The 13,906-nt window shown below is 43.0% G+C and overlaps 1 protein-coding gene across 3 annotated transcripts in view; it reads right to left on the bottom strand.

The window, feature by feature from the left end:
- The window catches only part of TXNDC16 (thioredoxin domain containing 16), a 120,479-nt gene that overhangs the window by 14,667 nt on the left and 91,906 nt on the right, over positions 1 to 13,906 (bottom strand). For 2 of the 3 annotated variants that reach the window (XM_055289348.2, XM_063645584.1), the window contains one exon: positions 12,877 to 13,015. In XM_055289348.2, the coding sequence (XP_055145323.1) occupies positions 12,877 to 13,015 (139 nt within the window). Of the gene's footprint in view, positions 1 to 11,609; positions 12,340 to 12,876; positions 13,016 to 13,906 lie in introns of those variants that run through there. The other variant, XM_063645585.1, reaches the window with a different exon arrangement.

Here is a 13,906-nt window from a genome sequence, read left to right as displayed (position 1 = left end):
TAACCTACAATTTTAACAGGAGGAAAGGACAGAACCAAGACCACAAAAAGACTTAATAAAGACTGCAGTCATGCTTCCTTCCTTCCTTCCTCTTTCTTCCTTTCTTTCTTTCTTTCTTTCTTTCTTTCTTTCTTTCTTTCCCTCTCTCTCTCTCTCTTTCCTTTCCTTTCTTTCTTTCTTTCTTTCTTTCTTTCTTTCTTTCTTTCTTTCTTTCTTTCTTTCTCTCTTTCTCTCTCTCTCTCTCTCTCTCTCTCTCTCTCTCTCTCTCTCTTTCTCTCTTTCTCTCTTTCTCTCTTTCTCTCTTTCTCTCTTTCTTTCTTTCTTTCCTTTCTTCCTTTCTTCTTTTCCCTCTCTGGCCCAGGCTGCAATCTACTCGGCTTGCTGCTGCCCGCGCGCGGACTGCCTGGGACTGCTGGCACGCGCCACCGCTGCCTGCCTTTTCTCCTTTCGCTGCAGGCACGCGTTCGACATCCTGGCCACGCTGGTCACCAGCTCCTGACGCCGAGTGCTCTGCCCGCCTCAGCCTCCCGAGGTACTGGGACTGCAGACGGAGTCTCGCTCACCCAGTGCTCGGTGTTGCCCGGGCTGGAGTGCGGTGGCGTGGTCTGGCCTCGCGGCAGCCTCCGCCCCCCAGCCGCCTGCCTTGGCCTACCAGGGTGCTGGGATTGCAGCCCCTGCCCGGCCGCCGCCCCATCTGGGAGGTGGGGAGCGCCTCTGCCCGGCCGCCCCGTCTGGGAAGTGAGGAGCGCCTCTGCCCGGCCACCCACCGTCTGGGAAGTGAGGAGCGCCTCTGCCCGGCCACCCACCGTCTGGGAAGTGAGGAGCGCCTCTGCCCGGCCACCCACCGTCTGGGAAGTGAGGAGCGCCTCTGCCCGGCCACCCACCGTCTGGGAAGTGAGGAGCGCCTCTGCCCGGCCACCCACCGTCTGGGAAGTGAGGAGCGCCTCTGCCCGGCCACCCACCGTCTGGGAAGTGAGGAGCGCCTCTGCCCGGCCACCCACCGTCTGGGAAGTGAGGAGCGCCTCTGCCCGGCCACCCACCTTCTGGGAAGTGAGGAGCGCCTCTGCCCGGCCGCCCCGTCTGGGAAGTGAGGAGCGCCTCTGCCCGGCCACCCATCGTCTGGGAAGTGAGGAGCGCCTCTGCCCGGCCTCCCATCGTCTGGGAGGTGAGAAGTGCCTCTGCCCGGCCGCCCCGTCCGGGAGGAAGTGAGTAGCGCCTCTGCCCGGCCGCCCCGTCCGGGAAGAAGTGAGGAGCGCCTCTGCCTGGGCGCCCCGTCCGGGAAGAAGTGAGGAGCGCCTCTGCCCGGCCGCCCCGTCTGGGAAGTGAGGAGCGCCTCTGCCTGGCCGCCCCATCTGGGAAGTGAGGAGCGCCTCTGCCCGGCCGCCCCGTCCGGGAAGAAATGAGGAGCGCCTCTGCCCGGGCGCCCCGTCCGGGAAGAAGTGAGGAGCGCCTCTGCCCGGCCGCCCCATCCGGGAAGAAGTGAGGAGCGCCTCTGCCCGGCCGCCCCATCTGGGAGGTGAGGAGCACCTCTGCCCGGCCACCCATCGTCTGGGAAGTGAGGAGCGCCTCTGCCCGGCCACCCACCGTCTGGGAAGTGAGGAGCGCCTCTGCCCGGCCACCCACCGTCTGGGAAGTGAGGAGCGCTTCTGCCCGGCCGCCCCGTCTGGGAAGTGAGGAGCGCCTCTGCCCGGCCGCCCCGTCTGGGAAGTGAGGAGCGCCTCTGCCCGGCCACCCATCGTCTGGGAGGTGAGGAGCGCCTCTGCCCGGCCACCCATCGTCAGGGAGGTGAGGAGCGCCTCTGCCCAGCCACCCATCATCTGGGAGGTGAGGAGCGCCTCTGCCCAGCCACCCATCGTCTGGGAGGTGAGGAGCGCCTCTGCCCGGCCACCCATCGTCTGGGAGGTGAGGAGCGCCTCTGCCCGGCCACCCATCGTCTGGGAAGTGAGGAGCGCCTCTGCCCGGCTGCCCCATCTGGGAAGTGAGGAGCACCTCTGCCCGGCCACCCATCGTCTGGGAGGTGAGGAGCGCCTCTGCCCGGCCACCCATCGTCTGGGAAGTGAGGAGCGCCTCTGCCCGGCCACCCATCGTCTGGGAAGTGAGGAGCGCCTCTGCCCGGCCACGTATCGTCTGGGAAGAAGTGAGGAGCGTCTCTGCCTGGCCGCCCCGTCTGGGAAGTGAGGAGCTCCTCTGCCCGGCCGCCCCGTGTCTGGGTAGAAGTGAAGAGCTCCTCTGCCTGGCCGCTCCGTCTGGGAGGTCTACCACGGAGGCCAGAAGCAATGTGGGGGCTGGACGTGGTGGCTCACGCCTGTGGTCCCGGCACTCTGGGGGGCGAGGCGGGTTGATCACTTCGGGCTAGGAGTTCGAGACCAGTCTGGCCAACTTGGCGAAACATGAAGAATACAACAGACAAACCAACCAACCAACTCAGTGACAACAAAACAGGTCTACCCTGGAGTCATACTCTAATTTTTTCTATTTTCCTCCCTTTCTGATCCTTTATCCCACTTTCTTTTTCTTCCTCTTCCTTCTCCCTCTTCTTTGTCAAATAGAGGATTGAGTTATTATCACTGATCCATATAAAGTCCCTCTCTCATTTAACTCCCACCCCCCATTTCTATTCCCCGACTTCCCATGTGCAACCTTCCTAATATGTTTGATACGCATCTTTTTGTTTGTATGTATTTTTAGAAAATGTTTATTGTTTTTGTATGCAAAAAAAATTAATAAAAAAATAAATAAATAAATAAATAAATAAAAAAAAGACTGCAGTCATTTAGTTGAGCCCAAAATGTAATGTCCTTTAGATCATCAAGACAAAAAACCTAACAGGATATTCATTTAGCATCTATAGCTAATAAAAGTGCTCCTTGAGTCACTTCAGAAATGTAGAAAAGTATAAATTCTAGCTATGTTTAATATGAAAGCAAACAATTAAAATCAGGTAATACAGGTTACATTTGTTGTGCCCTTGAATCCACTATTATACAGTCATGCATCACATGATGTTTCAGTCAACAATGGAGTACATGTAAGATGGTGGTCCCATAAGATTATGCCATGTTTTTACTGTACCTTTTCTATGTTTAGATACACAAATATTTACCATTGTTACAACAGCCTACAGTATTCAGTACAGTAACATGCTGTACAGGTTTGTAGCCTAGGAGCAATATGCTATACCTTACAGCGTAGGTACGTAGTAGGCTATACCACCTAGATTTGTGTAAGTACACTCTATATAAAGTTTGTATGATAAAATCGCCTATCGATGCATTTCTCAGAAGATATCCTTGTTGTTAAGTGATGCATGACTATACAAGTAAAACACAAGAAAAAGCCTTTCATAACACAGTATTTTGTTTTAAAACTGTACAAATAGGAGGGTGAAGCAAGATGGCAGACTAGAATACTCTACCAGTCATCCCCTCTTCCCCTGCAATGACTACGGCAATTTAACAACTATCTACACAAAAAAAGCATCTTCATAAGAACCGAAAATCAGGTGAGTACTCACAGTACCTGGTTTTAACTTTATATTGCTCAAAGAGGCACTGAAGAGGTAGAAAAAACAGTCTTGAATCATCAGTGATACCCTTCCCCCATCCCGACATTGGCCACACTGCATGAAGAGAGCATCTGTGTGTTTGGGAGAGGGAGAGCACAGCAATTGTGAGACTCTGCATTGAACTCAGTGCTGCCCTGTTGTAACAGAAGGCAAAACCAGACTGAACTCAGTGGATGCTCGCCCACAGTGGGTGTATTTAAACCATCTCTAGCCAGAGCAGAATTGCCCATCCTAGAAGTCAGAACTTGAATTACAGCAAGACTTGTCACCTCAGGCTGGAGTGTGCTGGGGACCAAATAAACTTGAAAGGCAGTCTAGGCAACAAAGGCTGCAACTCCTAGGTGAGTCCTAGGGCTGAACTGGGCTCAGAGCCAGTAGACTATAAGCACACATGACCTACTGAGATACCAGCCAGGACAGCTAGGGGAGTGCTGACACCACCTCTCCTCTATTCCCAGGCTGCACAGCTTGTAGCTCCAAAAGAGACCCCTTCCTTCTGCTTAAGGAGAGGAAAGGAAAGACTGGGGAAGACTTTGTCTTGCATCTTGGATACCAGCTCAGCCACAGGAGGACAGGGCCCTGGTCAGAGTTGTGAAGTTCCCTTTCCAGGTCCTAGCTCTCAGATGACATTTCTAGATACACCCTGGGCCAGAAGGGAAACTGCTGCCACTATGGGAAAGACCTAGTCCTGGCAGCATTTATCACCTGCTAAGTGAAGAGCCCTTGGGCCTAGGTAGTATATTGTAGGACTTGAGTGAAACTCTGAGACTTGCTGACTTCAGGTGAGACTAAGCACATTCTTAGCTGTGGTGGCTATGGGGTGAGACTCCTTCTGCTTGAGAAAAGTAGAGGGAAAAGTAAAGGGGACTTTGTCTTGCACCATAGGTACCAGCTCTGCCACAGAAGGGTAGAACACCAAGCGGGTTTTGGGGGGCCACAATTCTAGGCCTTGGCTCTTGGATGGCATTTCTGGACCTTCCCTGGGCCAGAGGCAAGCCCACTATCCTGAAGCATGAGTCCCAGGCCAGACAGCATTCACCACAAGCTGATGGAAGAGCCCTTGGGCCTTAAGGGAACATGAGCAGTAGCCTGCCAGTACTCCCTGTGGGCCTGTGGTAGCAGTGGCCATGGGGTGAGGCTCCTCTATCTGGTCCTGGAGGAACTCACCATCCTAAAGGGAAGGACATAGGCCCAGCTGGCTTAGCCACCTCTGATTTTAGAGCCCCAGGGCCTTAAGTGAACATAGGCAGGAGCCAGGGAGTGGTTACAGCAAGCGTTGGGAGAGACCCAGTACTGTGCTGGCTTCATGTCTGACACAGCACAGTGCCAGTGGTGGTGGCCCATGAGGGTGGTTGCATCACTCCACCCCCAGCCCCAGGTGGCTCAGAACAGAGAGAGGGACTCCATTTGATTGGGAGAAAGCAAGAGAAGAGAACACCTTCAATGCCCACACACAGACAAACATCCAACAGTATCAACAGTGTCCTGGAAAAGATGACCTTACCAAATGAACCAAATAAGACACCAGAGACCAATCCTGGAGAAACAGGGCTATGTGTCCTTTCAGACAGATAAATCAAAATAGCTACTTAGAGAAAACTCAGAGAAATTCACGATAACACAGGGAAGGAATTCAGAATTCTATCAGATAAATTTAAGAAACAGAAATAATTAAACAGAATCCAGCAGAAATTCTGGAGCTCAAAAATGCAACTAACATATTGTAGAACACATCAGAGTCCTTTAAGAGCAGAAATGATCAAGCAGAAGAAAGAATTAGTGAGCTTGAAGACAGGCTATTCATAAACAGTCAGAGGAAACAAAAGAAAAAAGAAAAAAAACAATGAAGCAAGCCTACAGGATCTAGAAAATAGCCTCAAAAGGACAAATCTAAGAGAATTTCCCAAACTTAGAAAAAGATATCAATTTCTAAGCACAAGAAGGTTATAAAACACTATGCAGATTTAACCCAAAGAAGATTACCTCAAGGCATAATCAAACGTCCAAAGGTCAAGGATTTAAAAAAAGGATCCTAAAAGCAAGAGAAAAGAAATATAACACGCAATGTAGCTCCAATACACCTAGCAGCTGACTTTTCAGTGGAAACCTTACAGGACAATAACATGACATATTTAAAGTGCTAAAGAAAAAAAAAAACTTTTACCCTAGAATAGTATATCTGGTGAAAATATCCTTCAAATATGAAAGAGAAATAAAAACTTTCCCAGACAAACAAAATCTGAGGAATTTCATTAACACCAGACCTGTCCTACAAGAAATGCTAAAGAGAATGCTTCAATAAGGAAGAAAAGGACACTAATGAGCAATAAAAATTCATCTAAAAGTACAAAACTCATTGCTAATGGTAAGTACACAGTAAAACACAGAATATAATGCTTAACTGTGCTGTGTAAACTACTCAAATAGAAAGACTAAACAATGAACCAATCAAAAATAATAACCACAACAATTTTTCAAGACACCAATGGTACAATAAGATATAAATAGAAACAATAAAAAGTTAAAAACCAGGAGATGAAGTTAAACTACAATTTAACTTGATAGAGTGTAGAGTTTTTATTAGTTTTCCTTTGCTTGTTTATGCAAACAGTGTTGTTATTGGCTTAAAATAACAAGTTATAAGGTAGTATTCACAAGCATCATGGTAACTTCAAATCAAAAACCAAAACAAATACACACAAAAAAATTTTAAAAATTTATATCATATCACCAGAGAAAATCACCTGCACTAAAAAGACAACAGGAAGGAAGACCACAAAACAACCACAGAACAAATAACAAAATGGCAGGAGTAAGTCCTTACTTATCAATAATAACATTAAATATAAACAGACTAAACTCTCCAATCAAAAGACACAGAATGGCTGAAGAGATTAAAACAATAGTAGTAAGATCCCATGATCAGTTGCCTAAAAGAAACACACTTCACCTATAATGATACACAAAGACTGAAAATAAAAGGATGGAAAAAGATAATCCATGCCAATGGAAACCACAAAGAGCAGGAGTCATTATACTGATATCAGACAAAATAGATTTCAAGACAAAAACTGTAAGAAGAGACAAATAAGGTCACTATATAATGATAAAGGGGTCAATATAGCGAGAAGATATAACAATTGTAAATATATATGCACCCAACACTGGACCATCCAGGTATATAAAGCAAATATTATTAGGGCCAAAGATAGAGATAAACTCCAACACAATAACAGCTGAAGATTTCAACAACCCACTTTCAGCAATGGACAAATCTTCTTGACAGGAAATCAGCAAAGAAACCTCAGACTTAATCTGCACTACAGACAAAATGGGCCTAATAGATATTTACAGAACATCTCATTCAATGGCTGCAGATACACATTCTTCTCCTGAGCACATAGATCATTGTCAAGGATCGACTTTAGGTTAAGTCTTAAAACATTTAAAAAAAAAAAACCTGAAATAATATCAAGCATCTTCTCTGACCACAATGGAATAAAACTAGAAATCAATAACAAGAGCAATTTTGGAAACTATACAAGCACATGGAAATTAAACAATATGCTCCTGAATGACCAGTGGGGTCAATGAAGAAATTAAAAAAGAAATTTTAAAATTTCTTGGAAAAAAACCATACCCAAACCCATGGGATACACTGAAAGCAGTACTAAAAGGAAAGTTTATAGCAATAAGCACCTACATCAAAAAGTAGAAAAACTTCAAAGAAACAACCCAATGATACAACTAAAGAACTAGAAAAGCAAGAGCAAACCAAACCCAAAATTAGCAGAAGAAAAGAAATAATAAAGATCAGGGCAGAAATAAATGAAATTGAAATGAAGAGAACAATACAAAACATCTAGGAAACAAGTTGGTTTTCCAAAAAGTTAAAACAGACAAACCCTTAGTCAGACTAGCTAGGAAAAAAAGAGAGAAGACCCAAATAAAATCAGAGATGAAAAAGGAGACATTACAATTGATACAGCAGAAATTCAAAAGGTCATTAGTAGCTACTATGAGCGACTATATGCCAATAAATTGGAAAATTTAGAAGAAATGGACAAATTCTTAGACACATACAACCAACCAAGGATTGAACCATGAAGAAATTCAAAACCTAAATGGACCAATAACAAACAAGGAGATTGAAGCTATAATCCAAAGGCTTCCAGAAAAAAAAAAAAAAAAAAAAAAAGGCAAAAGCTAGGGACCCAATGTCTTCACTGCTGAATTCTACCAAACATTTAAAGAACTAATACCAATTACCAGGGAAATACAAATCAAAACCACAATGCAATTCCACCTTACTCCTGCAAGAATGGCCGTAATTTTAAAAAATAATAGATGTTGGCACGGATGTGGTGAAAAGGGAACACTTTTACACTGCTGGTGGGAATGTAAACTAGTACAACCACTATGGAAAACAGCTGGAGATTCCTTAAAGAACTAAAAGTATATCTACCATTTGATCGAGCAATCCCACTACTGGTGCACACACGTTTATAGCAGCACAATTTGCAATTGCAAAAATACAGAACCAGCCCAAACGCCCATGAATCAACAAGTGGATAAGAAAATGTGTTTTTTATATATATATACACATATACATATACATACATATATGTATACATACACACACACTGTGGAATACTACTCAGCCATAAAAGGAATGAAATAATGGCATTCGAAGCAACCTAGATGGAGCTGGAGACCATTATTCTAAGTAACTCAAGAATGGAAAATCAAACATGATATATTTATAAGTGTAAGCTAAGCTATGAGGACGCAAAGGCATAAGAATGATACAATGGGCATTGGGGACTTGAGGGGAAGGGTAAAAGGAGGGCAATGGATAAAAGATTATACATTGGGTACAGTGCATGCTGCTCAGGTGATAGATGCAGAAATCACCACTAAAGAACTTACCCATGTAACCAAACCCCACTTGTTCCCCAATAACCTATTGAAATTAAAAAATAAAAAAAAACTAATACTAATCCTACTCAAACTATCCTGGAAAATAGAGGAGAAAGGAGTAATTCCAAACTCATTCTACAAAGCCAGTATTACCCTGGTATGAAAACCAGACAAAGGTACATCAAGAAAACAAAAGGCCAATATCATTGATGAATATCAATTGATGCAAAAATCCTCAACAAAATATTAGCAAACCAAATTCAACAATACATTAAAAAGATCATTCATCATGTCCATGTATGATTTACCCCAGGGATGCGAGGATGGTTCAACATACACAAATAAATCAGTGTGATACATTATATCAACACAATAAAGGACAAAAACCATATGATCATTTCAACTGATGCTGAATAGCATTTGATAAAACTCAACGTCCCTTCATAAAAAAAACCCTTAAAAAACTGGGTACAGAAGGAATATACCTCAACATAACAAAGCCATATATGCCATAGCCACAGCTAGTGTCATTCTGAATGGGGAAAAAGTCTTTAAGATCTGGAACATGACAAGGATACCCACTGTCATGACTATTATTCAACATAGTACTGGAAGCCCTAGCTACAGCAATCAAACAAGACAAAGAAATAATGGGCATCCAAATTGGAAGGGAAGAAGTCAACTTATCTTTGTTTGCAGATGATATAATCTTATATTTGGAAAAACCTAAAAACTCCATTGAAAAACTATTCAAGCTGATAAATTCAGTAAAGTTGCAAGACAAATCAAAATACAAAAATCAGCAGTATTTTTATATGCCAACAGTGAACAATCTGAAAAAGAAATCAAGAAAGTAATCCTATTTACAATAGCCACAAATAAAATTAAATACCCAGGAGTTAACTAAAGAAGTGAAAGATCTCTACAATGAAAACTATAAAACATTGATGTAAGAAACTGAATTGAACACACAAAAATAGAAAGATGTCCCATGTTGATGGACTGGAAGAATCACTGTTGTTAAAATGTTCTTAATACCCAAAATAACTACAGATTTAATGCAAGCCCTATCAAAATACCAATGACATTCTTCACAGAAATAGAAAAAATAATTCTAACATTTATATGGATTCACAAAAGACCCAGAACAGCCAAAGCTATCCTAAGCAAAAAAGAACAAAACTGGAGGAATCACATTACCTGACTTCAAATTATACTATAGAGCTATAGTAACCAAAGCGACGTGGTACTGGCATAAAAACAGACACATAGACCAATGGAACAGAATACAGAATGCAGAAATAAATCTATACATCTACATTGAATTCGTTTTCGACAAAGGTTCCAAGAACCTACATTGGGGAAAGAAGAATTTCTTCAATAAATGGTGCTGGGAAAATTGGATATCCATAGGCAGAAACTAGATCCCTATCTCTCATCATATACAAAAATCAATTCAAAATGGATTCCAGACTTAAATCTAAGACCTTAAACTATGAAACTACTACAGGAAAGCACTGGGGAAACTCTACAGGACACTAGACTAGGCAAAGACTTCTTAAGCAATATTATCCCACAGGCACAGGCAACCACAGCAAAAATGACAAATGGGATCACATCAAGACAAAATGGTCCTGTACAGCAAAGGACACAATCAACAAAGTGGAGAGACAGCCCACAGAATGGGAGAAAATATCTGCAAACTACCCATCTGACAAGGGATTAATAACCAGCATATACAAAGAACTGATACAACTCTGTAGGAAGAAATCTGATTTAAAAAATGGGCAAAAGATCTGAATAGACATTTCTCAAAAAAATGCATACAAACAGCAAACAGGTACATGAAAAGGTGCTCAACATCATTGATCATCAGAGAAATGAAAATCAAAACTACAATTAGGTATTATTTCATTCCAGTTAAAATGGCTTTTATCCAAAAGGCAGTAACAAATGCTGGTGAGGATGTGGAGAAAAGGGACCCCTCGTATACTCTCAGTGGGAATGTAAATTGGTACAACCACTATGGAGAACAGTTTGGAGGTTCCTCAAAAAACTAAAAATAGACCTATCTTACCATTCAGCAATGTCACTCCTAAGTACATTCCCAAAAGAAAGAATATCAGTATACCAAAGAGATATCTGCACTCACACATTTATTGTAGCACTATTCACAACAGCCAAGATTTGGAAGCAACCTCAGGGTCCATCAACAGATGAATGAATAAAGAAAATATGGTACATACACACAATGAAATACTATTTCGTCATAAAAAAAGAATGAGATTCTGTCATTTGCAACAACATGAATGGAACTGGAGGTCATTATGTTAAATTAGATAAGCCAGGCACAGAAAGACAAAAAGCACATGTTCTCACTTATCTGTGGAAGCTAAAACTTACAACAATTGAACTCACAGAGATAGAGAGAAGGAAGGTTACCAGAAGCTGGGAAGGGCGGTGGAAGAGGACTATTGAAAAAAACTGGATATCCATATGCTGAATGAAACTAGACTGCTATCTTTCACCATATACAAAACCCAGTACAGCCTCTGGTTGTACTAATTTACATTCCCACTAAGAGTGTATGAGAGGTCTCTTTTCTCCACATCCTCACCAGCATTTGTTACTGACTATCTTTTGGATAAAAGCCTTTTTAACTGGAAATGGTGGGGAGGGGGGAAGTAGGGATGGTTAATGGGTACAAAAACTAGTTTGAAAGAATAAAGAAGACCTAGTATTTGCCAGTATGACAGGGCAATATAGTAAAAAATAATTTAATTGTTCATTTAAAAATAACTAAATGACTAAGTTGGATTGTTTGAAACACAAAGGGTAAACACTTGAGGTAATGGATACCCTATTTACCCTGATGTGACTACTATGCATTGCATGTTTGTATCAAAATACCTCATGTGGGCCGGGCGCGGTGGCTCACGCTTGTAATCCCAGCACTTTGGGAGGCCGAGGCGGGCGGATCACGAGGTCAGGAGATCGAGACCACGGTGAAACCCCGTCTCTACTAAAAATACAAAAAATTAGCCGGGCGTGGTGGCGGGCGCCTGTAGTCTCAGCTACTCCGAGGCTGAGGCAGGAGAATGGCGTGAACCCGGGAGGCGGAGCTTGCAGTGAGCCGAGATCGCGCCACTGCACTCCAGCCTGGGTGAAAGAGCGAGACTCCGTCTCAAAAAAAAAAAAAAAAAAAAAATACCTCATGCGGCCAGGTGCGGTGGCTCATGCCTGTAATCTCAGCACTTTGGGAGGCCAAGGCAGGAGGATCACTTGAGCTCAGGAGTTTGAGACCAGCCTGGGCAACATGGTGAAACCCTGTCTCTACAAAAAAAATACCAAAATTATCCAGTGTGGTGGCACATGCCTGTAGCCCTGGCTACTTGGGAAGCTGAGGCAAGAGAATCACTTGAGACCAGCAGGCAGAGGTTGCAGTGAGCCAAGATCACATCATTGCACTACACCCTGGGTGACAGAAGTGAAACTCTGTCTAAAAAAAAAAAACAAAAGCTCATGTAACCCATAAATATATTCATCTACTATGTACCCAGAAAAATTAGAAATTAAAAACTTTTTTTAAACCAGGCTGGGCATGGTGGCTTATGCCTGTAATCCCAGTACTTCGGAAGGCCGAGACAGGCGGATCACTTGAGGTCAGGAGTTCGAAACCAGCCTGGCCAACATGGTGAAACCTTGTGTCTACTAAAAATACAAAAAAAAAAAAAAGCCAGGTGTAGTAGTGAGCACCTGTAATCCCAGCTACTTGGGAGGCTGACGCAGGAGAATTGCTTGAACCCAGGAGGCGGAGGTTGCAGAGAGCTAAGATCACAGCAACAGGGTGAGACCTGTCTCAAAAACAAAACAAAAAAACCCATATAAATAATAAGAATAGTAACTAACATTTGTTGGATGCTTACCATGGGCTAAATATTATATACAAAGCACTGTCAAATCATGTCTCATTCAGTCCTCACAATAACTGTCTGCAGCAGATGCTACTATGAGCTACATTTTACGCATGCGGAAACCGAAGAACAGAGAAGTTAACCTACAGTCAGTAAGAAATCAACCAATGATTTGAAGCTGGGCAGGCTAACCTTCCAGAATACACACGCTTTATAACAAGTTTCACCCTGGATTAAGCACGTGAACTGAACTTCAGCCACACTAGTCTCAGCAAGATGTAAACTTTTAGCAGTGGACTCAAAATGCTGTATGCATAATGACTGAACAATAAAACAGAACAATCCAGTGAATCCTCAGCTCACAAATCACCATGCCCTGTACCAGCAAAAAAATGGAAAAATGTGTATTAACATACATTATCTTTGACTGATCTAGATTTTATTTCAAGTATCACCCTTATTATAAAACATACTCACAAACATTTCCAGTAGTGCATCTGTTATTACTTGAACTATGTCTTGTGCATGGGTGCTAGCTAGTGGGACGCTCTCTATTTTGCCTTCTGTGTGTCTGGCAAGCAGTAGGGCTGGAAGACTTGCAGCATATTTGGTTGACCTACGGAGAAAGGTAGTATTAAAATTTACGATCAAAATCCAGCATGTCAAAAACATGAAAATCTAGGCTAGGAGGTCACAGTGCGAGGCAGCAAATGGGAAGTCCTACTGCTAAGGAAAAAAATGAGCTCAATTTCCAGACAAACTTATCTTCTATGACAACCTACATTAAAAGAAAGCAACAGGTAATAATCTATAATAAACTAGATTTTTAAAAAGCAACAAGGCAGTAATCTAGCCAGATTTTTTTCTATACAACTTACTCAACAAGAAAATAAATCAGATTTGGAACGCAGTGAATGGTTCTCGACCTTTCTGGACTTGCTCACCACACTGCTGAGTAAGAAAATGGGCATTTATGAGAAACCTACTATCTGCCAGGCACTATACTAGGTATTTCAATTATGTTTTCGTTTAACTTTCAGAACAAAAGTGGCCATTATGACCTCATTTTGCAGATGAAGAAATAGGACTTAGAGAGTGATAAATGGCAGACACAGACTTCAAATGAGGTGTCCCTGACACAGAGTCTGTTCCTGACATAGTCTGTACTCTCTCCACTGAAACAAGAGCCCAAATCCACCCTCCCACAATCCCTTTCGCTAACTAAACCTGAAAGAAAATTATCTAAATAGAAGAAAGCTTTGTGTAAAATTACCAGTGAAGTAGTCATATATAACTTAATTCATGCCAGAACAAAGTATAGACATTATAACAACATAAGCATTAGTTGAGAAGTCAGTTTTCAGATCACTTAAAGGAAACTCTTAGTTGACCAGTTGGTTATAAACAAAACACACTCTGAAAACTACTGGTCTAGCTCTTTGGACCACAGCTAGATGCACAATGACAGCAGAGTAGAAGATCGTGAGTGATTACCCATTGTCAGATG

The sequence above is a fragment of the Symphalangus syndactylus genome, chromosome 8 (genome assembly GCF_028878055.3).
Source record: "Symphalangus syndactylus isolate Jambi chromosome 8, NHGRI_mSymSyn1-v2.1_pri, whole genome shotgun sequence".
Taxonomy (NCBI): Eukaryota; Metazoa; Chordata; class Mammalia; order Primates; family Hylobatidae; genus Symphalangus; species Symphalangus syndactylus.
This window is presented reverse-complemented; position numbering and strand designations above follow the sequence as displayed.